Source organism: Lethenteron reissneri, unplaced genomic scaffold, assembly GCF_015708825.2.
Source record: "Lethenteron reissneri isolate LAM-NWPU_2019-01 unplaced genomic scaffold, ASM1570882v1 scaffold_1483, whole genome shotgun sequence".
Lineage (NCBI taxonomy): Eukaryota > Metazoa > Chordata > Hyperoartia > Petromyzontiformes > Petromyzontidae > Lethenteron > Lethenteron reissneri.
This window is the reverse complement of record NW_026891205.1, coordinates 4,021-30,416: the sequence shown is the minus strand read 5'-3', so window position 1 is coordinate 30,416 and position 26,396 is coordinate 4,021. Positions and strand designations below refer to the sequence as shown.

The 26,396-nt window shown below is 50.2% G+C and overlaps 1 protein-coding gene across 1 annotated transcript; it reads left to right on the top strand.

The window, feature by feature from the left end:
* The first annotated feature begins 2,069 nt into the window (after window positions 1-2,069).
* On the top strand, window positions 2,070-25,799 carry LOC133362445 (homeotic protein female sterile-like). Its single transcript, XM_061581393.1, has 4 exons — window positions 2,070-2,219; window positions 3,276-3,981; window positions 20,220-21,299; window positions 25,247-25,799. Exons 2-4 carry the CDS (start codon window positions 3,283-3,285, stop codon window positions 25,757-25,759), a joined length of 2,292 nt encoding a protein of 763 aa, XP_061437377.1. The 5' UTR covers window positions 2,070-2,219; window positions 3,276-3,282; the 3' UTR covers window positions 25,760-25,799.
* Window positions 25,800-26,396: the final 597 nt, after the last annotated feature.

The window sequence follows — 26,396 nt, the reverse complement described above, 5'->3', positions numbered from 1 at the left end:
CTTTATATGCGTGGCGGCTAGAGTCCTCTCGTCCTCTGGCTTGAGATGGCTGCCACCTATGGGTCAGATGATTGTCTGCCACTATTAAGCAATTGGTAATTAAATATTTAATTTGTTTTCCCTAAACAGTGTAAAATTTTGGAAATTATTTTTCACGAAAATTAATTGTCACACACAACGAGTCTGTGTGGAAAATGTCAGCTCGATTGGATCACGGGAAGTGGGTTAAAAAACGAGCGAAAAATTTGCACGGTCCTAAGCAAGCAAGCGAACTTAATATAAAGGATTAAAAAATATATTCGCCTGTGGAGGACGCGGGGATCGATCCCGCGACCTTTGGCATGGGAAGCGAGGGCGCTACCAACTGCGCTACTCCGCCACGGCCTGTGGAGGGGTTACGCTCTGGGCTCCTACACTGTGACGTTCAGCCAAAGCGATGAATGAGTTCTATTTGAATATATGTAAAATATTTTTTTTTTGCCTAAAAAGTGTAAAATTTTGGGAATCTTTTTTCTCGAACATTAATTGTCTGGCACAACGAGTCTGTGTGGAAAATGTCAGCTCGATTGGATCACGGGAAGTGGGTTAAAAAACGACCGAAAGATTTGCACGGTCGTAAGCAAGCACGCAAGCGAACTTAATATAAAGGATTTAAAAAGGAGCGTGTAGATAGTTTTAAAATATAAGTTTTTGAATTTTTTTATGATAGAATATAGTCTGGTCATCGGTATGAGATAGCGATACCAAGTTTGCAGTCGATATCATATTGGGAAGTGTGTAAAATTTGAGCTACAAGATGTATTTTTTGAGGAATTTTGATTTAAAGCTTTTGTGACTGCAGGGATTCATCTTCTTGGTTCTTTCGGTAAAGCCATCACGTAGAAGGGAAATAATAAAGTAATAAAAATAAAACATCATGAAATAATATAATGTAAAAATATAATATAATAATAAAATATCTTAATATATTATATTATTTTATTATGTTTTATTTTTAAGGGAAATAATAAAACAATAAAAATAAAACATCATAAAATAATTCTCACGAAGTTTCAGACGCTGTCTTTCCGACAGACCTGTTCTTCACCTGAGGACGGCTGCTTGCGTTGTGGCCGAAACGTCGTGAGAATTGTATTTTCTGATGTTTTATTTTTATTATTTTATTATTTCCCTTCTACGTATTTTATAATAAAATAGTATTTTATAATATTTAATTTTTTTATTTATTATTTCCCTTCTAACGTATTTTATAATAAAATAGTATTTTATAATATGTAATTTTTTTTATTTTATTATTTCCCTTCTACGTATTTTATAATATTTTTATTTTTTTATTTTATGATTTCCCTTCTACGTATTGTATAATAAAATTTTATTTTATTATGTTTTTTTTCCTTATTTTATTATTTCCCTTCTACGTGACTTTACCGAAAGAACCAAGAAGACAGACGAAGTGAGTTAAATAAAATCTTGGTAATAAAAACGACGTTTCGGACCCAAAAAAAGCGGCCATCTTCAGGTGATAAATATTGCTTTTCTGTTGTGGCTTTAAGCAATTTATAAATAACACTTTTTACCCAGCAAACAAAAATTGTGTTACATAGTGTAATTAGTCGGCAGCGTTGTCGGGTTATATTAGCATGAATGAAACAAACATATAGCATTAAATAATCATCATTATCATTATAATATTAATAACGTAATATGGTCATTATGATAAGGTATCGAATTTAACTAATATATAACATTAAATGATACTCATTAGAATCATCTTACTATAATATTACTATAGTAATAATATACACCATTTAATTATCATAATTATAATCGTAATAATTACTTTAATAATATTATATCAATAACATTAAAGTTTACATTAGGGAGAGTGGGGGAGGGGGTGGGGGGGGAGAGGGGGGGAGTCCCTTATCCGCTCCACGATTTACAAACGCCTCTTCTCACCACCGCCGGCTAAAGCAGACTAGCGAATACACAGCCAATCCGCGCGGGGGATCCTCGTCACGTGCCCCGCCGCCGACCAATCAGCGCCAGGATCAGCTCACAAGCTTGGAGCCCGCCGAAGATTTTAAACGGGCGGAGAGAATTTTTTTGGGATTTTTAAATAAAGAGATGATTCCAATCCTCGCCGCGTTCTTCACGTAAGCGGAGGTGCGGGACCAGCATTAGACGCGAGCTTAATGAGGCTCGAGACCCACTGAGAGGTGAGCGGCTTTAAACGACGGTGCAGAGGCTAGGCCTCGCGCGGCCTCGACTAGTTTCCTAGCGGAGCCTGCGGCGGCAAGGCCTCGGTTGTGTGCGGCGAGTTTAGTTTTCTATTTCTTAACAGTTTTATTTTTGAACGGATTTCCTTTTTGAACGGTTTTAGTTCTTGAACGGTTTTAGTTAAATTGTTAAAGGTCGCTTTGGTGACGCGTGTCCTACGGGCAGCGTGAGTCTGGTGTTTGTTTGTGGTGCAGTGTTTTGAGTGTGGTAAGTGTTGAGTCTGATGCTGTGTTGAGTCTATGGTGCAGTGTTGTTAGTATTATCGGTATTGCTGAGTCTATGGGTAGTGTTGTTAGTATTATCAGCATTGTTGAGTCTATGGGTAGTGTTAAGTCTATGGGCAGTGTTGAGTATATGGGTAGTGTTGAGTCTGGGCAGTGTTGAGTCTGGGCAGTGTTGAGTCTATGGGTAGCAGTGTTGAGTCTATGGTGCAGTGTTGAGTCTATGGGGCAGTGTTGAGTCTATGGTGCAGTGTTGAGTCTATGGGGCAGTGTTGAGTCTATGGGTAGTGTTGAGTCTGGGCAGTGTTGAGTCTGGGCAGTGTTGAGTCTATGGGTAGCAGTGTTGAGTCTATGGGCAGTGTTGAGTCTATGGGGCAGTGTTGAGTCTATGGGTAGCAGTGTTGAGTCTATGGTGCAGTGTTGAGTCTATGGGGCAGTGTTGAGTCTATGGGTAGCAGTGTTGAGTCTATGGTGCAGTGTTGAGTCTATGGTGCAGTGTTGAGTCTATGGTGCAGTGTTGAGTCTATGGGGCAGTGTTGAGTCTATGGGTAGCAGTGTTGAGTCTATGGTGCAGTGTTGAGTCTATGGTGCAGTGTTGAGTCTATGGGCAGTGTTGAGTCTATGGTGCAGTGTTGAGTCTATGGGGCAGTGTTGAGTCTATGGCGCAGTGTTGAGTCTTTGTTTTTTGTTTGTTGCGGTTGCACCCGATTTAAGAGCCGAATGGCTCACAGGGCTACGTACCTAACGCGTGCAACTTTGAACTCTGAGGTGCAGGGCTACGATGAGCGCGGGCGGAGGGGGTGACAGCGTCTCACGCCAACCCCTCCGTGGGAGCTCCTCGTCAGCGCACAGCGGCGGCGGTGACAACGTTGCTCCGGCCGCAGACGAGAAGGGGGACGAGGAAGTGGAGGAGGAGGAGAGAACGGTGGAACAACAACAACAACAGCAGCAGCAACAACAACAACAGCAGCAGCAATGGCCACAGCAACCTACCAGCTTCACGGTGCAGCAGTATGTTGTGGGGCCGCAACAGGGTCTCCAGCAACAGCTCGCCAAGCCCGCCCTTCAGAAACTGATGGAGCAGCAACAGCAACAGCAGCAGCTGCTGTCGCCGCATGCGGTGTTGAAGCAGGGCCTGCAGCAGCAGCAGCAGCTGGTAGTGACTCAGCAGCAGCAGAAGGTGGTACTCCAACATGTAGCGCAGCAGCGGCAGCAGCAGCTTCCGCAGAAGATATTGAAACAGGTGGCGCAACAGGGCACGCAGCAGCAGTTGGTACAGCACAAGCAGCAGCAGCAGCTCATGCAACAGCAGGTGCTGCTGCAGCAGCAGCAGTTTATGTTGCAGCAGCAGCAAGTTCTTTTACAGCAGCAGCAAGTTCTTTTACAGCAGCAGCAGCAGCAACAGCAGCAGCAGCAAGTCTCCGCACCATGCGCTGTTCACCAAAGGTTCAAACAGGTGCCCTGCACGTCGTTCATACAGGTACGGCTGCAACGTCGCACGGACGTTGGCGCTGCGTGGAGGGCTGTTACGTGTGTGAGTGTGTGTGTGAGAGTGTGTGTGTGTGCGTGAGTGTGTGTGCGTGTGTGTGTGCGTGAGTGTGCGTGAGTTTGTGTGTGTGCGTGAGTGTGAGTGCGTGTGCGTGAGTGTGTGTGCGTGAGTGTGTGTGAGTGTTAGAGAGTGCGTGTGTGCGCGTGAGTGTGCGCGTGAGTGTGCGCGTGAGTGTGTGCGAGTGTGTGTACAGGTGTGTGTCTGTGTGTGTACAGGTGTGTGTGTGTACAGGTGTGTGTGTGTACAGGTGTGTGTGTGTACAGGTGTGTGTCTGTGTGTGTACAGGTGTGTGTCTGTGTGTGTACAGGTGTGTGTCTGTGTGTGTACAGGTGTGTGTCTGTGTGTGTACAGGTGTGTGTCTGTGTGTGTACAGGTGTGTGTCTGTGTGTGTACAGGTGTGTGTGTGTCCAGGTGTGTGTCTGTGTGTGTACAGGTGTGTGTGTGTCCAGGTGTGTGTCTGTGTGTGTACAGGTGTGTGTGTGTACAGGTGTGTGTCTGTGTGTGTACAGGTGTGTGTGTGTACAGGTGTGTGTACAGGTGTGTGTGTATAACCATCCAGGCACCAAGGAATACGAATTCCTAGGATCAAGAAACTTACCCCTTAACCTAAGATATCGGAAATAAATTAATAGTAATAAGTATATGCATGAAAGACAAAAGTTAAACTTATGGAAAAGCCAGGATAACGGGATGAATCACCACCAGGTCAAATATAAATACATAATAAAAAAAAAACAATGTTAAACCCAGGGTCGGAGAGAAAGGGAGATCCCGGCCGTCTTTGTATCCCCGCAGCGCGGGATAGGAGTGTGTATACGCTCGGGGAAACCTACACTTGAGTCAAGCACCACGATGGGAAACGACAGACCTTAGGTTACATACAGAATCATAACTGTGAAATAGTAAGGGACAAATGTTAACTTAAAACTTTTAACCATTTCTTTGTGCGCCGGGTCGGAGAGAGTGTTGCCCCCCTCCAGGTTGTGCAACACGAACAAAGACGCCTATGAGACGATTTGTAACGTCTGTGTTTTGGGTTCATGAAGAAGGCCAGACAAGAGATAAATTGCACCCAGACAGAGAGACGACTTCGAGACAATTTGTAACATCTGGTTGTTTGCTCGTGGGTTTTATGGAGGGAGTTGACAACGGAATATACCGTCAGTGATGCACACAAGGACATACGGACACACACATGGACACACCTGCCTACGGACAGATCCTGACACAGCAAAAATCGGAAGCCCCGCCTTGTGGGCGGGATCCAGGGGGATTTTTCAGCATAAAGGAGCGGGTCCACTCAGCAGGAGTGCGACGGGAGGGTCCACTCAGAAGCTCGACCGGGAGGGTCGACTCAGCAGGAGTGCGACGGGAGGGTCCACTCAGAAGCTCGACCGGGAGGGTCGACTCAGGAACGAGTGCGACCAGAGCGGGTCCACTCAGGAGTGCGACCAGAGAGTCGACTCAGGAGCGAGGGCGACCAGCGGGTCGACCCAGGAGCGAGCTCGACCGGGAGGGTCGACTCAGGAGCGAGCTGCGACCAGCGGGTCGGCTCGACTCATCTTCAGCTCGTCAATCTCTGCTGCCGCCGGAGATCTCCGCTGCCGCCGGTGGGGAGCGTCGCGACTTGGCGACGATCCAGCGCTGCACGCTACGAGCGAGTTGTGGGCGCCACCTACCGACCGGGTTCCGAACTGCGACAGCGTATCAACAGCCATCCGAGCCAATTCACCACGGTGACAGGAGAGCGCCTGATACGTATGACGCGCACCGCCCCCTCACCACACGACCACCAGGCGTCTGTTTGACATAAAGAATCGACTCCGAACACTGACTATTCAAGACAACTCTTACCACTCAAACACACTCGAACCCATAAGTCATCCGTGGCTGGGAAGGCATCACAACGAGACCGAGTGGTGGCCTCCGTCGTATAAGAGTATTCTTAATTTTTATCTTTAATATTTAGTGGGCTGTACTCTTAATCGCATAAATTCCCAACAGATCCATCAATACGAACTGATTCTTGGCACCTCCTTCCGCCGAGCCACGCTCACGTGGGGAGTGGTGGCCACCGGATCCTTATCAGGTGATCTGGTCCCCAATTAGTAAACTTGGTATAAGATAACGATCTTCGGAAAAGGAGCACCGTCGCAGGCCCTTACTCCGAGCCGTTCTGCTGTCAGATAACCTGCCGATGTATCTGTTGAGATTGGTGCCTTTAAGAATAGTAACTGTTTTGATTGTGTTTTTTTTTTTATCGCCGTATAATCTTTCAAGTATCTTTCAGTCATAATCGCCGCACGTACTCGCATCCTCTACAGAATATTCAACTGTTCCGTGACCCAAGGTGTTAACAACGTGATAAGGGTTGCGTATGATCAATAAGGAGTGCGGTACTGCGTGAACAATATTGAGTATAATCATTTATTAACGTTAAGGTTTTCTTAGCATAGTATTTGCACGTTTTAACGACTCTCTCACTAACAACCATCGCGTTATGCGGGATCCATGTGCCGTTGTCAAAGTGAAATCAGACAATCGTTGATGATACTGTATTGATGCCGTATTGACGTTCCGGGATTGAGAGTTCGCATACTATATCATAGTTAAGGTTGAATTAGTAATAAATTGATCAATACAGAAGTGGTTGTGTGATTCTTTCCTGAAATCTATGCATAAGATCTGCTTCTGCGTTGAGATTTGAACTTGGTGACCTTAATAAACACACTAATACATACTCAGTAAATGTTAAAGCGATAACGGGGTGAACCGGGGTCTGGTTATCATAACGACTTGCGTTATCATAATTACACCCACTCGCATAATTAATACGATTACCTATCGAATTGGCATAATTAAAATGTGCGTAATTACATAATTAACATATTTTCGGATAATTACACATTTGGCCAGATTTCATTTAATTATTATTATTTTCACTGAATATTCATAACCCACATATACAACATAATAATTTCACCCACGCACGCATACAACATAACAAATTTTCATAACCAACATATACAACATAATGGGGGCTCGTCTTCCGGGATCTCTCGCAGACAGTTATGCATGAATTCAGGAACGAATCACTGATGTGTTAATCAAAGTGTTGTGAACTAACGTTGCCTTGTGATTGTAAACGGGGGTATACAAACAAAACGCGCTCTGAAGGGAGGTACCAGAGTAGCAGAGTATAAAAAAGACAGCTGGGCTGAGATTATTTGCTCGAGTTAAACTGACGCATCCTGTGATACAATTGTTTATATGTGCTCTGAAAGGGAATTCTAGAGTAACTCACGACGCACATGAGATGTTAGAATTAAGATACACTCTTAAGTCTATTAACCACACTACATAATAGAGATGGCACAGGATCCACAACATTCTGAGTTTGACACACCAACGCATAACACTGATACAGAGTGGACCTCTGAGGAGGAGATGGAATCTATGGAAAAACAATATCGGGAATTTGTGTTAAAACGTACTGGACGGACTGCTAGCCAGCAGACGGAGCAGAGAGATATATGGGAGGGGAGCCATACAGAAGATGTTAAGGCCCATAGAAGGAAACTACTTAAGGACGTGATGAAATGTGGCAAAGCCAAACGTGACGTAAAAATTGCAGAAATAGCGAGGGTAGACTCGTATCTCATCGCACAGACAGACAGAGAAAGATTATGGAATGAGGAAAAATTTGAAAGGGAGAGACAAGAGAAACTGTCCTTAATGGTGCAGGTAGAGCGTCTGCACGCCCTCGTGAGAGAGAAAGAATCCGCACTAAATGCACCAGTGAAACACCCAGACGTTGATACACAGAACACATACGGGAGTAACAATTTACCACACTCCGAGCCACGGGGACGTAGCCCAGGGCCAGATCCCACAATGAGTGTGGCTACTATGCAAAGCAATTTTGATAAAGTAACACCCTCGCAAATCGAGGAGAGAGAAGAGGAAATAATAATACAAACGGGAAAACATGAGGCCGACCACCCCAACGTTAGAGAGAGACAAATAATTAACCCTAAGTCATCAGGATACACTGTAATGATAGAGCGGGAAAGGGCGGAGCTGGTGCAAGACGGGAAACATGACATAAACAGAACACCAGGCAGACGCACGCTACGCAAGTATGACCGACATGATGCAGATGACAGAGACAGCTCACCAGAGAAACGCACCTCGCACAAACACGACCAACACGACACACGTAACAAGAGCTCACCAGAGAAACGCACCTCGCACAAACACGACCAACACGACACACGTAACAAGAGCTCACCAGAGAGACGCACATCACACAAGCAGGAGCCATGGGATAAGCAGAAATCACCGAGCCAAGTTGACCCACGTAACAGGTGCAAAAGGCACTACAAAAGTGATGTTAAGCAGAGTCATCGTGATGGTGACGGCTCATCTGACAATGACCAACACGACACGGATAACAGGAGCTCACCAGAGAGACGCACATCACACAAGCATGAGCCATGGGATAAGCAGAAATCACCGAGCCAAGTTGACCCACGTAACAGGTGCAAAAGGCACTACAAAAGTTATGTTAAGCAGAGCCACCGTGATGGTGACGGCTCATCTGACACTGACTCCTCTGACAATGACCAACACGACATGGGTACCAGAGAGAGCTCACCAGAGGGACGCATGACATGTAAAAATCACCCACGCAAAACCACCCGCACCAAAAATCACAGAGACAGGAATCCCGATAACCATGAAGCACGAGACAAACATAAATTCAACACCTCACCTAGCAGGCACCACTCACGTAGTAGGCAGCATGAAGGTCGAGGACAAAAACACTCACCACATAGACACCGCTCAAGGAGATCACGCACACCAACCCACAAGCACGAATCACAAGACCCACATAAGGAAAACAAGAGACACAAGCAACGGGACAGATACGAATCCTCGGACAGAGGGAGATCACGACACAGACACGGGACACATGACAACAGTGATAGTGGAGACAAGGGTAGCTCAAGGGAGCACTCCTCAGGAACCGACACCACTGATGACGAACAACACACTTTTAACAGTAAGACACTAAAACTAATGGACAAAGCACTCGTGAGAATTCCCTATTTCGATCCACATAACAAAAACAGGGATATCCACACTCACATAACTACAGTAGAACAGGAGGCTAAGATCCGGGGTCTGGGTAAATCAGCAGAAAAGGCATGTTTATTATCAAGGAGCCTACATGAACCCGCCAGACCATGGGTAGCCTCCCTGCCAAATAGGGTGAAGAGTGACTTTAAACAATTGAGCCGAGCAGTAGTTAAGAGATTTGGGGAATACTCCACACTATCCGAGGGATTGAACGCGGCAAAGTTGATGACCCAGCGTGTAGACGAAGACCCACGAGATTATCTCCTACGCCTTAAGAAAGCATATTACGCAGGGGACGTGGACAATGCCCAGGGAGATAAGACAGTCTTAAAAGTGATGTTCTTCCAATCATTGAGACCTGAAATAGTGAGAATAGTAGGAATGATGTTGGACCCCGAGACTGCCTCCCTACGCCAGATTGAAAGCAAGGCCCACACGGCCTGGGTGAACGGACGGAAAACCACTGGCATAGCCAAAACCCACATCGTCACCAGAGATAAAGAATGCCTCGATCTGGAGGGAAGCGAATCTCCAAGGAATAATATTAGCGCCACACGGGGTAGACATGAATTCCCCCAGGAGAGGGCGCCTAACCCAATAGAATCGACACCCGTCCACAACACGCTGAATAACGTTCCACGTGGGGGGAGGAACGAGGCCAGAGGAACTTGGCACCCACAGCCGCCACCACCATGGAATTCAGAAGAGGGCGGAGGCTGGAATTATGGACGAGGAAGAGAGAGTGACGGGCCACACCTACCCCGCGGAGGCCGACGCCCACCAAACCAGTCACCATATCGTCCCCTACTGCCGCCTCCACCAGCAATAGAGCATAGACCGCCGTTAGCTAACAGGAATCGATATGCTCACCACATTAGGATGGAAAAAGAGCTCCTAGGGAGTATGAAGACTCCCATGCAAGTAGCGAAGGGAAGAATACCAACTATACCCACACAAGAGGAGGACACACCCAGAGCAAAGGTAGCCCAAGTGAACGTAGGGAAGACAAGAAGCCTCGAAGCAATCACCGAAGTGGTACCAGAGGGAAAAGGGTACCATCTGGGGGAATTGATTCCCGTAGGACCAGTCGGACGAGTCCACGTGGAAGTAATACTGCAAGACACCCTGACCAGCCAGGGCCTTTGTGATACTGGAGCAGAAATATCCATGATATCCAGAGAATTATTTGACGAACTCCAGACTGCCCTCCAGAGGAAGAATGAAACACTACAAATGATGCCAAGTAAACTTACCTACTCAGGATGTGAAGGGACCCACATGCGACCTTTGGGCAAAGTTATGACGAAGTTGACGTTCAACAAAATCAACATGAACCATCCACTATATGTCGTACAATACCCAGGTAAAGAACTGATTTTTGGGATCGAACTACTGAATCGCCTGAAACCCATTGTGAACCTTGAATCCCGACAAATTTGGGCACAGTCAATGCCGGAGAAACAAAGGGACTCAGAAGATGAAGACGTTATGAGAGACTCCACGGGAATCCAAGTGATAACACAAGAGCTCGACGACCTATCAACAACAATCAGGAACGAAGACGAGCTCCCAGCAGGAATTCGAATCACTCAGCTAATGACTAACAGACTGAGAGAAGACCGAAAGGAAGCCGACTTAGAGTCAGTATCACCAAATGACCGTCCCCTCATGGAGTATACACCGCCCCCTGGAGGCCAAACCGACGAACTGCAAACTGATGAAGGAGAATACAAGGGCAAGAGCGTATTACCCTCGGATGAAGCCAAGGCAACTCAACCAATAGTAACGCAAAAGGAACTTTCAACCGAGCCGCCCGAAACCACGAAGGCCCTAGATCCAAACCAAGAGGGAAGAGTCCTTACAATAGAAGAACAAATAGAACAACAAATTGAAGCAGCAGACGCCCTCGAGAGGGAGGAGAAGTCAAAGCTCGCGACACCAGCGAAACTCACAGACGTTGAGCCACAAAATAAATATGGAAGTAACATCAAATCACTCTCTTGGGTACGTGGACAGAGTCCAGGGATTGATCGCACAAAAGTTAAAGTAAAATCGCCAGGACATGGTACACTAAGGGCAGAGGCAAAAACTGAAGGGAAATGGCAACACGAGCGACACGGCACTGGGCGCGCACACAGAAAATGCACACCACTTAAACACAGGAGACACAGCACAGACCAAAGTGACAGATTGCCTGATGATAACTTGTTTGATGATGACGCTGTCAGCAATCAACTTTCGGAATACCTGTTCACCAGTAAAACCCTTAAGTTGATGGACAAGGCTCTAGTCAGAATTCCCGATTTTGACCCCCACAATAAGACTATGGATATCCACACACATATCGCGACAGTGGAAGAGGAGGCAATGATTAGAGGGCTGAGGAGACGGGATGAAAAAGCGAGTTTGTTGAAACGGACCTTACATAAAGAATCTATTCCATGGGTAAAGTCACTACCACACAAGGTTAGAAATGATTTTAAACAATTGAGCCTGGCAGTGATTCGGAAGTTTGGAGAATATTCGACACTCACTGAGGGGTTTTATGCTGTAAAATCGATGACCCAGGGCATGGACCAAGATCCACGTGACTACCTCGTCCAATTTAAAAGAGCGTATTACGCAGGCGATGTGAATCAATACCACGAAGGGGATAAAATGTTCAAAATTATGTTTTTTGAATCCTTGAGCCCAGAGATTACAGAAAGGGTGAGAATGGTTTTGAATCCAGAAACCGCATCCTTACGCCGCATAGAGAGCAAGGCGTACATGGCATGGTTATACAGAGCTAAGAATCATAATTCGGATCCAGAACACAGGGAGAGGGATGAGGAACCCAGCCTCTCAGAGAGGAATAAAAATCACCGAGCAGTCCCACCATGCAGAGAGCAGCAGAAACGCACGCACACATGGCAAAATAACCCAGAGAGAGGTTGGCACGAGAATGAGAGCGGCACAAAGCCGAACATTCAGGAGAATCGCAGGAGGGGGAGGTTCAGAATAGAACCATACCAACACCCCATGCCCCGACATGCGCAAGGTCAAGATTACCCACAGGGATGGCGAAGTAACAATCCAGGAAAAATTTGGCACCCAAATGGGAAAAACACTGGGCCAAGGGTGCAGGAGAATCGTAGGAGGGGGAGGTTCAGAACAGAACCATATCAACACCCCATGCCCCGACATGCGCAAGGTCAAGATTACCCACAGGGATGGCGAAGTAACAATCCAGGAAAAATTTGGCACCCAAATGGGAAAAACACTGGGCCAAGGGTGCAGGAGAATCTTAGGAGGGGGAGGTTCAGAACAGAACCATATCAACACCCCATCCCACGACACACGCAAGGTTCAAATTACGCACAGAGATGGGAAGATAACCACCTAGCGGGAAGGTGTTACACATACCGCGGAGGTATGGATGCGAACATTCACGAGAATCGCAGGATGGGAGGTCAAACACAATCGATACAATTCCGACCAATTCCTCCACCGGCTATACCAGGAGGGAATAGAGGAATAACACAGAATACGGTCCAAATACGTGATGAACCATCCACAGTGATTGAGAGCGGGCAGCCCATACGCGCCACACCCGCCGAGGTGTTAAACCCGGCGCTCAATGTGAAATACAGGCAGGCTGCAAGTGACAGGGCGGGCAAAAACGTGGACAGTGCTCCCGTAAATGACGCGCGGATCGAATACAAGGACAGGGTTGCATTGAAGCGTGATCGGACAGTACAAAAACAGACAGCAGGGACACGCCCTGAGGAGCGCAGGCATGAGCCTTTGAATGGAAAATATCCAAGGGAAACCAAAAATTATGTGGATCGGAGTGCTAAAATGGAGACGAATGTCCATGACGTATCGGGAATGGTGTTGAAATCCAACACACTAGTAAAAACAAAGAGGGCAACATTACGAGGGACAGAATTAAATCGACACACGGACTCGGCAAATGTGCATGTAATCGCAGAGAGAGCGAATGCCTCGAACCAAGGGTCAAAGTGGGTCGGGTGCGCGAATTCTGGTTATGTGCAGCACAATTTTTCACCACACACTCCCACGACACAGAGAGTGAGAGAAGAAACTACAAAAACGAACCCCGAAAACCGTGATCGAATTATCGAAGTGATAAGTGGTGAACGAGGCAACATGAGGAAAGTAACGCATAAATGCGTTCGAAACCGCTACCTAGCGTTTCCCAGGATTTAACAAAAACAAAAATGAATATTCGTCGGAGTCATGATGTATCAGAACCGATGTAACGCAATATCGATGTTTAACGCTTGTTTAATTTTCTTTGCTCAATTCAAAATAACCATGTTAAGTTGTGACACGTACGCGCGCGTTGTAAGGAATAGCAGCAAAACTTGAGGACAATCGATGGTTCATGATGGAAGAAGGGTATACATTTTTTTAAAAATAACCCGTGGCCATTTGACCACTGGTCATTTTTAAAAGGGCGGAATGTTGTATACTAACCCTTCTTCCATAATTGAGATTAATAATATTTGATGATTTTTATATATTATCTTTTTACTTGTTTTTTTAATGAGTGAAACACACCAAGCGCAGCAAAACTGCAAAACACCAGGTGTTGTTAAGTAATGAACCGGAGGAGGGCTAGGATGGCAGAATTTACAACGTTGCTTCAAGGGAAGATAAGGCCTGATGAACGGGCACATGTCACCCGTGCAGGCGGCAGAGACAGTGGGAGTGTCAGCCAGACATAGTTAAGGCAAAAGCCCAATCATCCTGCATGGTTTTAAAGTAACGTCAAAATTCGAAATTCAACAACAGAGTAGGCTAAATTATCGATCCTCGCGCTCGCTCAAATTGGAGACCAGGCTGCGAGCTACATCAATGAACCATTGCCCATTTGCTAATCCAATACTGAATGTTAATATTACTGAAGTCAAAACGAATTCTATGACCTCAGCACATGGGCAAATAATAGGGCAGTGTCGACTCAAAGGCAATGGAAGAAAACAGAGGCGCCTTTGTCTAAATCACAACCACAGAAAACCAGGAATCATCACTGATTGTGTGTTCAGGAATTCCGAGCTAGTTAGAACACGTGCACAGGGGGGGAGCTGATGTAAACAACCCTGCGCGTCTGGATGTGAGGGGGCCTTGGACCTGGAATCAAGAATAAACACTCCCAGAGCAGAAGGTTGGCAGGGGGAGAGGTGATTTAAAAGAGGGTTGTATATCTCTCAAGGCACAAGACCCAGCTGAACAACACGGCTGCGGGGGTCACCAGAAGTTCGCATTCGCCTAGTTAAGACAAAAAGCTCAATTATTCTGTATTGCTATTAAAGTAACGTTAAAGTCGGAATTTAACAACAGAGTAGGCTAAAGTTATTGATATTCACACCCACTCCAATTAAACCAGGTCACAAGTTACGCCTACTGAACCATCACCATCATTAAGTCAATATGAAATGTTATTTCCATACTTCAATACTTTCTATACAATTCGACCCGAAGCATATGACAATCAGAACCTTCCTAAGTCAAAATTGAATCGCACCCAGACAGGAGCGAATAGTCAATATAAGGTTGAAGAGGGAAGGAAATCAAGAGCACGGCGAACTGCAAACGTAAGCAAAAAGCCGGGAACAACACCAGCCCAGCAACAGCGAGTGGGGCTTCGACAGGCCATAAAGTAGAATAATAACTCCCGGGGTCAGGGGACACAAGAAGAAGCAGGCAGACAAAAACCAGAACTGACTCCAAGGTTCAACCGCCCTCACCTACTCAGGGGTGACGGAAATTAATGAGGCCTTGAATTAACGGCAGGCAACAACAACGGCGAGCAGAGATAGGGTGGGGCAAAGACTGCAGGCTATGGAATGCAACTTCGTGTCAGTAAAGCCCTGACAAACAAGTTAAGTTAAAGACATCACAATACATAATATCGCACATAACATCAATGTTAACGCTATTCACCGTAAACTATATTCCGCTTATATAACCATCCAGGCACCAAGGAATACGAATTCCTAGGATCAAGAAACTTACCCCTTAACCTAAGATATCGGAAATAAATTAATAGTAATAAGTATATGCATGAAAGACAAAAGTTAAACTTATGGAAAAGCCAGGATAACGGGATGAATCACCACCAGGTCAAATATAAATACATAATAAAAAAAAAACAATGTTAAACCCAGGGTCGGAGAGAAAGGGAGATCCCGGCCGTCTTTGTATCCCCGCAGCGCGGGATAGGAGTGTGTATACGCTCGGGGAAACCTACACTTGAGTCAAGCACCACGATGGGAAACGACAGACCTTAGGTTACATACAGAATCATAACTGTGAAATAGTAAGGGACAAATGTTAACTTAAAACTTTTAACCATTTCTTTGTGCGCCGGGTCGGAGAGAGTGTTGCCCCCCTCCAGGTTGTGCAACACGAACAAAGACGCCTATGAGACGATTTGTAACGTCTGTGTTTTGGGTTCATGAAGAAGGCCAGACAAGAGATAAATTGCACCCAGACAGAGAGACGACTTCGAGACAATTTGTAACATCTGGTTGTTTGCTCGTGGGTTTTATGGAGGGAGTTGACAACGGAATATACCGTCAGTGATGCACACAAGGACATACGGACACACACATGGACACACCTGCCTACGGACAGATCCTGACACAGCAAAAATCGGAAGCCCCGCCTTGTGGGCGGGATCCAGGGGGATTTTTCAGCATAAAGGAGCGGGTCCACTCAGCAGGAGTGCGACGGGAGGGTCCACTCAGAAGCTCGACCGGGAGGGTCGACTCAGCAGGAGTGCGACGGGAGGGTCCACTCAGAAGCTCGACCGGGAGGGTCGACTCAGGAACGAGTGCGACCAGAGCGGGTCCACTCAGGAGTGCGACCAGAGAGTCGACTCAGGAGCGAGGGCGACCAGCGGGTCGACCCAGGAGCGAGCTCGACCGGGAGGGTCGACTCAGGAGCGAGCTGCGACCAGCGGGTCGGCTCGACTCATCTTCAGCTCGTCAATCTCTGCTGCCGCCGGAGATCTCCGCTGCCGCCGGTGGGGAGCGTCGCGACTTGGCGACGATCCAGCGCTGCACGCTACGAGCGAGTTGTGGGCGCCACCTACCGACCGGGTTCCGAACTGCGACAGCGTATCAACAGCCATCCGAGCCAATTCACCACGGTGACAGGAGAGCGCCTGATACGTATGACGCGCACCGCCCCCTCACCACACGACCACCAGGCGTCTGTTTGACATAAAGAATCGACTCCGAACACTGACTATTCAAGACAACTCTTACCACTCAAACACACTCGAACCCATAAGTCATCCGTGGCTGGGAAGGCATCACAACGAGACCGAGTGGTGGCCTCCGTCGTATAAGAGTATTCTTAATTTTTATCTTTAATATTTAGTGGGCTGTACTCTTAATCGCATAAATTCCCAACAGATCCATCAATACGAACTGATTCTTGGCACCTCCTTCCGCCGAGCCACGCTCACGTGGGGAGTGGTGGCCACCGGATCCTTATCAGGTGATCTGGTCCCCAATTAGTAAACTTGGTATAAGATAACGATCTTCGGAAAAGGAGCACCGTCGCAGGCCCTTACTCCGAGCCGTTCTGCTGTCAGATAACCTGCCGATGTATCTGTTGAGATTGGTGCCTTTAAGAATAGTAACTGTTTTGATTGTGTTTTTTTTTTTATCGCCGTATAATCTTTCAAGTATCTTTCAGTCATAATCGCCGCACGTACTCGCATCCTCTACAGAATATTCAACTGTTCCGTGACCCAAGGTGTTAACAACGTGATAAGGGTTGCGTATGATCAATAAGGAGTGCGGTACTGCGTGAACAATATTGAGTATAATCATTTATTAACGTTAAGGTTTTCTTAGCATAGTATTTGCACGTTTTAACGACTCTCTCTCTCACTAACAACCATCGCGTTATGCGGGATCCATGTGCCGTTGTCAAAGTGAAATCAGACAATCGTTGATGATACTGTATTGATGCCGTATTGACGTTCCGGGATTGAGAGTTCGCATACTATATCATAGTTAAGGTTGAATTAGTAATAAATTGATCAATACAGAAGTGGTTGTGTGATTCTTTCCTGAAATCTATGCATAAGATCTGCTTCTGCGTTGAGATTTGAACTTGGTGACCTTAATAAACACACTAATACATACTCAGTAAATGTTAAAGCGATAACGGGGTGAACCGGGGTCTGGTTATCATAACGACTTGCGTTATCATAATTACACCCACTCGCATAATTAATACGATTACCTATCGAATTGGCATAATTAAAATGTGCGTAATTACATAATTAACATATTTTCGGATAATTACACATTTGGCCAGATTTCATTTAATTATTATTATTTTCACTGAATATTCATAACCCACATATACAACATAATAATTTCACCCACGCACGCATACAACATAACAAATTTTCATAACCAACATATACAACAGAGTGGAGAGTTTCCCATACCTGGGCAGTGTGCTTATGACCGGCTCCAGTCTATCAGCAGAGGTCTCACTCCGAATCAGTCGAGCGGCAATATCTTTTCATCGGTTGCGTAACGCTGTGTGAAGCTACCTGGTCTGTCGCTCCGCACGAAGCTTCAGGTCTTCTCGGCCACGGTCATTCCCTCCCTTCTCTACGCTTGCGAGACGTGGACCCCCCTGGTGGAGCATCTTCGCCGGTTGGAAACATTTAGGCTGGCCTGCCTACGATCCATCCTGGGTTTAACCAGGCTGGATTGTGTGAGGAGCTCACAAATCCTTGAAAGATCTGGGCAAAGTCCCATCAGTGAGCTCCTCCGGCAGGCAAGGCTGCGTTGGCTGGGTCATGTAGCCCGCATGCCCAGCCACCGCATGCCTAAACAGCTTTTGTTCGGCCGGATCGAGGGGGCTAGACGGGCGCGGCACGGGCTGGAGAAGAGATGGAGTGATGTGGTACAGGAGGACGTGGAGCTGAGTGGACTTGCCGATGACTGGTACCAGCGGTGTCAAGATCGACCTCAGTGGAGGAGGCTCGTGAAGGACGCTACTGGGCAGTTGGAGGCAGTCGCCCTCCAACAACAACGGAGGGCGGAGGAGCGACGCTCACAACAACGAGCGGAGCGCCGGGTGGCTAAAGCACAGCAAGTTGGCACAGTAGGGGGCACAGGTGGTGCATCAGCCAGTCATCTCGGTCATCTCGGTCAGTCGACCCGTGGCACCTGGGTCTGCCCCGTGACCTCCTGCCAGCGGGCTTTCGACACTTCACGTGGCCTCAAGGTGCACTTGGCCTGGCACAAGCATCGTGGTGACGTCACCGCCACTTAGTGGCGAATGGCGGTTGTTGTTGTGTACAGGTGTGTGTGTGTACAGGTGTGTGTGTGTACAGGTGTGTGTCTGTGTGTGTACAGGTGTGTGTGTGTACAGGTGTGTGTCTGTGTGTGTACAGGTGTGTGTGTGTACAGGTGTGTGTCTGTGTGTGTACAGGTGTGTGTGTGTACAGGTGTGTGTGTGTACAGGTGTGTTTGTGTACAGGTGTGTGTGTGTACAGGTGTGTGTGTGTACAGGTGTGTGTGTGTGTACAGGTGTGTGTGTGTGTGTACAGGTGTGTGTGTGTACAGGTGTGTGTGTGTACAGGTGTGTGTGTGTACAGGTGTGTGTGTGTACAGGTGTGTGTGTGTACAGGTGTGTGTGTGTACAGGTGTGTGTGTGTACAGGTGTGGGTGTGTGTGTGTACAGGTGTGTGTCTGTGTGTGTACAGGTGTGTGTCTGTGTGTGTACAGGTGTGTGTCTGTGTGTACAGGTGTGTGTCTGTGTGTGTACAGGTGTGTGTCTGTGTGTGTACAGGTGTGTGTCTGTGTGTGTACAGGTGTGTGTGTGTACAGGTGTGTGTCTGTGTGTGTACAGGTGTGTGTCTGTGTGTGTACAGGTGTGTGTCTGTGTGTGTACAGGTGTGTGTGTGTACAGGTGTGTGTCTGTGTGTGTACAGGTGTGTGTCTGTGTGTGTACAGGTGTGTGTCTGTGTGTGTATGACTGGGGAGCGGTGGTGTAGTGGTTAGCGCTACGCTGCGCTATGAACCCGGCGACCCGGGTTCGATTCCCGCTCACGGCCAACACCAACAGTGACGATTATCTGAACTGGTCCCGGGCCTCCCCTAGGTCGACTCGGCCTCAAATGAGTACCTGGTGCGGTGTGTAAACATCGCCACTGGGGAGACAAAGGCGGCCGGGCGTAGTGCTGGCCACCCACCCCCTCGTGTGCCGTGCCGGCCTTCATAGGTGCTCGCTAGCAGCACTTGCCCCTACAGTCTGTTAAGGCTACACGGGGGATCTTTGTCTTGATGGTGTGTTGGACCCAGAGTCGGCTCCGGTTTGACAGCAGAGGTCTTACTCCGAATCAGTCGAGCGGCATGATCTGTTTACCTTGGTGATCAATGCTGCTGCTGATGGTGATGATGACGATGGTGATGACGATGGTGATGATGATGGTGATGATGACGGTGATGATGATGACGGTTATGACGATGATGATGACGTCGACGATGATGACAATGGCGATGGTGTTGATGATGGTGATGATGATGGTGATGATGATGGTGATGATGATGACGACGATGGTGATGATGATGGTGATGATGATGGTGATGATGACAATGGTGATGATGATGACAATGGTGATGGTGATGACGACGATAGTGATGACGATGGTGATGATGATGGTGTTGATGATGACGGTGATGATGATGACAATGGCGATGGTGTTGGTGATGATGGTGATGATGGTGATGATGGTGATGATGATGACAATGGTGATGGTGATGACAATGGTGATGGTGATGACGACGATGATGATGGTAATGGTGGTGATGATGGTGATGATGGTGATGATGATGGTGATGATGATGGTGACGACGACGACAATGACGATGTCGACGATGACGACGACGATGACGACAGAGTGTTGCCGCCGCTACGGCGATCAATCCCGCCGCTGGCGACAGTAACCATGACAGCCGTGCTCCGTACCCCCACAGCTCTCCGCTGCTCCGGTCAGCCTCCAGAGGGTCCTGTCATCCGCCACGGCCGCCACCACCACCACCACCACGTTGGCAGCTTCGCGATCAACAGCAGCAGCCACCACCAACCCGACCCCTTCCATCGCCACCACCACCACCACCACCAGCGGCGTTAGCCCCGGCGTTCAGCAGCAGCAACAGCAGCAGCAGGAGCAGCTGCAGCTGCTGCAGCAACAGCAGCAGCAGCAGCAGCAGTTTGTATTGCCAAGCACCGTCACGCTGCAGCAAGAAGCGCCGGCTCCGGTTCTCGGCAGCGCCGCTGGAAGCATCGGAAGCGCCGCTGGAAGCGCCGTGGGAAGCATCGAAAGCATCGGAAGCGCCGCTGGGATCACCGCGGGAAGCATCGGAAGCGCCGCTGGAAGCGCCGTGGGAAGCATCGGAAGCATCGAAAGCATCGGAAGCGCCGCTGGGATCACCGCGGGAAGCGCTTCTCCCGGTGGGGCGTCGCTAGCCGCTACCGGGAGTTTGCCGGGAGCGCCGCGTGAGCGCCGTTTGCCCGCGGCTATCCCCGGAGGGACGGTGCGCCACTTGGGGCCCGGCGCTGGCGGCGCTCGCCCCGGCAGCGGCGTTAGTATCGCTGGCGTCTCTCCGCAGCTCAGCAGCCTGACTCGGGGGCAGCTGCTGCCGCAGCATGTCGGCGGTGGCGGTGGTGGTGGTGGCGGTGGTGGTGGCGGTGGTGGTGGCGGTGGTGGTGGTGCCCTGCTGCTGCTGCAGCAGCTGCGTCTGCGCTGCAGCGTGGCGGAGGTGCGGCGTGCGCAGCTAGAAGGACTTGGAGGACGACACCGCCGCCTGCTGCGGGAGGCGCTCTTCCTCAAGGGGGGCGGCAACATGGTGGACTTCCCGGCCTTCTGTCGGAGGCCCGGACACTCGGCCGTCGCCACGCTGCAGCAGAACGAGTTGGAGAGCGGTGGCGGTGATGGTGGTGGCGGTGGTGGTGGTGGTGGTGCGGTGGTGGTGGTGGAGAAGCAGCAGCAGGGTGGAGGTGGTGGTGGTGGAGTCCTGGTGGACGAGTCGAGGTGCCGCGTGATTAACGACGAGGTGAGAGTGGTGAGGGAGGGGGGGTGAGTGTGGTGAAGGTGAGTGGGGGGTGAGCGGTGGTGGGGGGATGGGTGAGTGTGGTGAGCTAGCGGTGAGCGAGTGGTGAAGGTGAGTGGGGGGGTGGGTGGTGGTGGCGGGGTGGGTGAGAGCGGTGAGCGAGTGGTGGTGAAGGGGGGAGATGGGTGAGTGTTGTGAGGGTGAGTGGGGGGTGAGTGAGGGGGGGTGAGTGAGGGTGAGTGGGGTGGGTGAGTGGTGAGGGGGGGTGAGTGGTGAGGATGAGTGGGGGGGTGGGTGAGTGGTGAGGGTGAGTGGGGGGGGGGAGGCAGAGGTCGCAAACGGGTTTTGATTCCTTACCCGTACCCGGCCGCACCAGGGTCGCAAACAGGTACCCGTACCCGGCCGGGTACGGGTAGCCGGGTATCGGTAGGGTACGGGTATCAGGTAGGGTACGGGTAGGGTACGGGTATCGGGTAGGGTACGGGTAGGGTATCGGGTAGGGTACGGGTATCGGGTAGGGTACGGGTAGGGTATCGGGTATCGGGTACCCGGTTGCGACCTCTGGGGGGGGGGTGAGTGGTGAGGCTGAGTGAGTGGTGAGTGAGTGGTGAGGGTGAGTGAGTGGTGAGTGAGTGGTGAGTGGTGAGTGAGTGAGTGAGTGGTGAGTGAGTGGTGAGTGAGTGAGTGTTGAGTGAGTGAGTGAGTGGTGAGTGAGTGAGTGGTGAGTGAGTGGTGAGTGAGTGGTGAGTGAGTGAGTGGTGACCTCCCCCGACAGGTGAAGGTGGTGAGTGAGTGGTGAGTGAGTGGTGAGTGAGTGGTGAGTGAGTGGTGAGTGAGTGAGTGGTGAGTGAGTGGTGAGTGAGTGGTGAGGGTGAGTGAGTGGTGAGTGAGTGGTGAGTGAGTGGTGAGTGAGTGGTGAGTGAGTGGTGAGTGAGTGGTGAGTGAGTGGTGACCTCCCCCGACAGGTGAAGGTGGTGAGTGGTGGGTGAGTGAGTGGTGAGTGAGTGAGTGAGTGGTGAGGGTGAGTGAGTGGTGAGTGGTGAGTGAGTGGTGAGTGAGTGGTGACCTCCCCCGACAGGTGAAGGTGGTGAGTGGTGGTAGTGAGTGAGTGGTGAGTGGTGAGTGAGTGGTGAGTGAGTGGTGAGGCGTGGTGAGGGTGAGTGAGTGTGAGTGGTGAGTGAGTGGTGACCTCCCCCGACAGGTGAAGGTGGTGAGTGGTTGGGTGAGTGAGTGGGTGATTGTGAGTGAGTGAGTGTGAGTGAGTGGTGAGTGATTGGTGAGTGAGTGGTGGGGGTGAGATGTGAGTGGTGGGTGAGTGGTGAGTGAGTGAGTGAGTGGTGGTGAGTGGTGAGTGGTGGGTGAGTGAGTGGTGAGTGGTGGAGTGAGTGAGTGAGTGGTGTGGTGGTGAGTGATGTGAGTGAGTGGTGAGTGAGTGAGTGAGTGAGTGAGTGGTGAGTGAGTGGGTGAGTGAGTGTGAGTGAGTGATGAGTGGTGAGTGGATGGTGAGTGAGTGAGTGGTGAGTGTGAGTGAGTGGTGAGTGAGTGTGAGTGAGTGAGTGGTGAGTGTGAGTGAGTGAGTGGTGAGTGAGTGAGTGGTGAGTGAGTGAGTGGTGAGTGAGTGAGTGGTGAGTGAGTGAGTGGTGAGTGAGTGAGTGGTGAGTGAGTGAGTGGTGAGTGAGTGAGTGGTGAGTGAGTGAGTGGTGAGTGAGTGAGTGGTGAGTGATGTGAGTGAGTGAGTGGTGAGTGAGTGAGTGGTGAGTGAGTTGAGTGAGTGTGAGTGATTGAGTGGTGAGTGAGTGAGTGTGAGTGAGTGAGTGAGTGGTGAGTGAGTGAGTGAGTGGTGAGTGAGTGAGTGAGTGAGTGAGTGGTGAGTGAGTGAGTGGTGAGTGAGTGAGTGGTGAGTGAGTGAGTGGTGAGTGAGTGTGAGTGAGTGAGGGTGAGTGAGTGAGTGAGTGAGTAGTGAGTGAGTGGTGAGTGAGTGGTGAGTGAGTGGTGACCTCCCCCAACAGTTGAAGGTGGTGAGTGGTGGGTGAGTGGTGAGTGAGTGAGTGAGTGGTGAGTGAGTGAGTGGTGAGTGAGTGGTGAGTTAGTGGTGACCTCCCCCGACAGGTGAAGGTGGTGAGTGGTGAGTGAGTGAGTGAGTGGTGAGTGAGTGAGTGAGTGGTGAGTGAGTGAGTGGTGAGTGAGTGGTGAGTGAGTGAGTGGTGAGGGTGAGTGAGTGGTGAGTGAGTGGTTTCTGTGGGTCTGGGTGTCTGTGGGTCTCTATGGGTCTGGGTGTCTGTGGGTCTCTGTGGGTCTGGGTGTCTGTGGGTCTGGGTGTCTGTGTGGGTCTGGGTGTCTGTGTGGGTCTGGGTGTCTTGTGGGTTTCTGTGGGTCTGGGTTTTTGTGGGTCTCTGTGGGTCTGTGGGTCTCTGCGGGTTTCTGTGGGTATCTGGGTGTCTGTGGATCTCTGGATCTGGGTGTCTCTATGGGTCTCTATGGGTCTGGGTCTCTATGGGCTCTATGGGTCTGGGTGTCTCTGTGGGTCTCTATGGGTCTGGGTTTCTCTATGGGTCTCTATGGGTCTGGGTGTCTCTATGGGTCTCTATGGGTCTGGGTGTCTCTATGGGTCTCTATGGGTCTGGGTGTCTCTATGGGTCTCTATGGGTCTGGGTGTCTCTATGGGTCTCTATGGGTCTGGGTGTCTCTATGGGTCTCTATGGGTCTGGGTTTCTCTATGGGTCTCTGGGTCTCTATGGGTCTGGTTGTCTGTATGGGTCTCTGGGTCTGGGTGTCTCTGTGGGTCTCTATGGGTCTGTGGGTCTGGGTGTCTGTGGGTGTCTCTATGGGTCTCTGGGTCTGGGTGTCTCTGTGGGTCTCTATGGGTCTGGGTGTCTCTATGGGTCTCTGTGGGTCTCTATGGGTCTGGGTGTCTCTGTGGGTCTCTGTAGGTCTCTATGGGTCTGTGGGTCTGGGTGTCTGTGGGTGTCTCTATGGGTCTCTATGGGTCTCTGGGTCTGTGGGTCTCTGTGGGTCTGGGTGTCTGTGGGTGTCTATGGGTCTCTATGGGTCTGGGTGTCTCTATGGGTCTCTATGGATCTCTATGGGTCTGGGTGTCTCTGTGGGTCTCTATGGGTCTGTGGGACTCTGTGGGTCTCTGGGTCTGGGTGTCTCTGTGGGTCTCTCTGGGTCTGGGTGTCTCTGTGGGTCTCTATGGGTCTCTATGGGTCTGGGTGTCTCTGTGGGTCTCTATGGGTCTCTATGGGTCTGGGTGTCTCTGTGGGTCTCTATGGGTCTCTATGGGTCTCTATGGGTCTGGGTGTCTCTGTGGGTGTCTCTATGGGTCTGGGTGTCTCTGTGGGTTTCTATGGGTCTGGGTGTCTCTGTGGGTCTCTGTGGGTGTCTCTGTGGGTCTCTATGGGTCTGGGTGTCTCTGTGGGTCTCTGTGGGTGTCTCTGTGGGTCTCTATGGGTCTGGGTGTCTCTATGGGTCTGGGTGTCTCTGTGGGTCTCTATGGGTCTGGGTGTCTCTGTGGGTCTCTATGGGTCTCTATGGGTCTGAGTGTTTCTGTGGGTCTCTATGGGTCTGGGTGTCTCTGTGGGTCTCTATGGGTCTCTATGGGTCTCTATGGGTCTGGGTGTCTCTGTGGGTCTCTATGGGTCTCTATGGGTCTGAGTGTCTCTATGGGTCTGGGTGTCTCTGTGGGTCTCTATGGGTCTCTATGGGTCTCTATGGGTCTGGGTGTCTCTATGGGTATCTCTATGGGTGTCTCTGTGGGTCTCTGTGGGTCTCTATGGTTCTCTATGGGTCTGGGTGTCTCTGTGGGTCTCTATGGGTCTGGGTGTCTCTGGGTGTCTCTCTGGGTGTCTCTGGGTGTCTCTGGGTCCGTACGTAACCAACCGTGATGGCCGGATGTGACCTCTGTGTGGGTCATCGGTGAGTGACCTCTGCCCCCCCCCCTTCCCCCGTAGCAGGAGGGTGCCGTGCTGAGGATCTGCCAATGCACCGCTCCCACAACTGTTCCCTCCTCCTCATCATTATCATCAGCGCCACCATCAGCAGCAGCACCACCATCAGCATCATCAGCACCACCATCATCATCAGCATCATCAGCACCACCATCAGCATCAGCAGCAGCACCACCACCATCATCATCAGCACCACCACCATCAGCACCAGCATCATCAGCACCACCAGCATCAGCAGCACCACCATCATCAGCACCACTACCAGCACCATCATCAGCAGCACCACCACCATCAGCACCACCACCACCACCATCATCAGCACCACCACCACCATCAGCACTACCACCACCATCATCATCAGCGTCGCTGTCATCAGCAGTGGCGATGGCGTCGTCGTCGGTGACGTCATCGGCGTCGCCCCAGCTGCCGTCTCCCATGGCAACGGCGTCGGCGGTCGCCGTGACGACCGCATCGCCTGCCGCTGGTGGTGGCAGCGGCCAACGTGAGTGGTGGTGACGGTGGTGATGGTGGTGACGGTGGTGGTGGTGACGGTGGTGACGGTGGTGACGGTGGTGACGGTGGTGACGGTGGTGGTGGTGACGGTGGTGGTGGTGGTGACGGTGGTGGTGGTGACGGTGGTGGTGGTGGTGACGGTGGTGGTGGTGACGGTGGTGGTGGTGACGGTGGTGGTGACGGTGGTGGTGGTGACGGTGGTGGTGGTGACGGTGGTGGTGGTGACGGTGGTGGTGGTGACGGTGGTGGTGGTGACGGTGGTGGTGACGGTGGTGGTGGTGACGGTGACGATGGTGATGGTGGTGGTGATGATGGTGATGATGGTGATGATGGTGGTGGTGGTGGTGATGATGGTGATGATGGTGGTGGTGGTGGTGATGATGGTGATGATGGTGGTGGTGGTGGTGATGATGGTGATGAAGGCTGTGGTCAGGACGATGATCACTAGGATGCCATAACCCATGACCCCCCCCTCTCCTCCCCCACTACCGCCCCCCCCACCACTCCCCCCCCCCCGTCTCCCACGACCTCCGACCCCACCGCCCCCACCCGCACTTCCTGCAGCGGCGGCCGTGGCGTCCCGAGCGCTCCTCCTCCTCCTCCACGCTGCTGCTACAGCTGCTGCTGCTGCTGCTCCTGC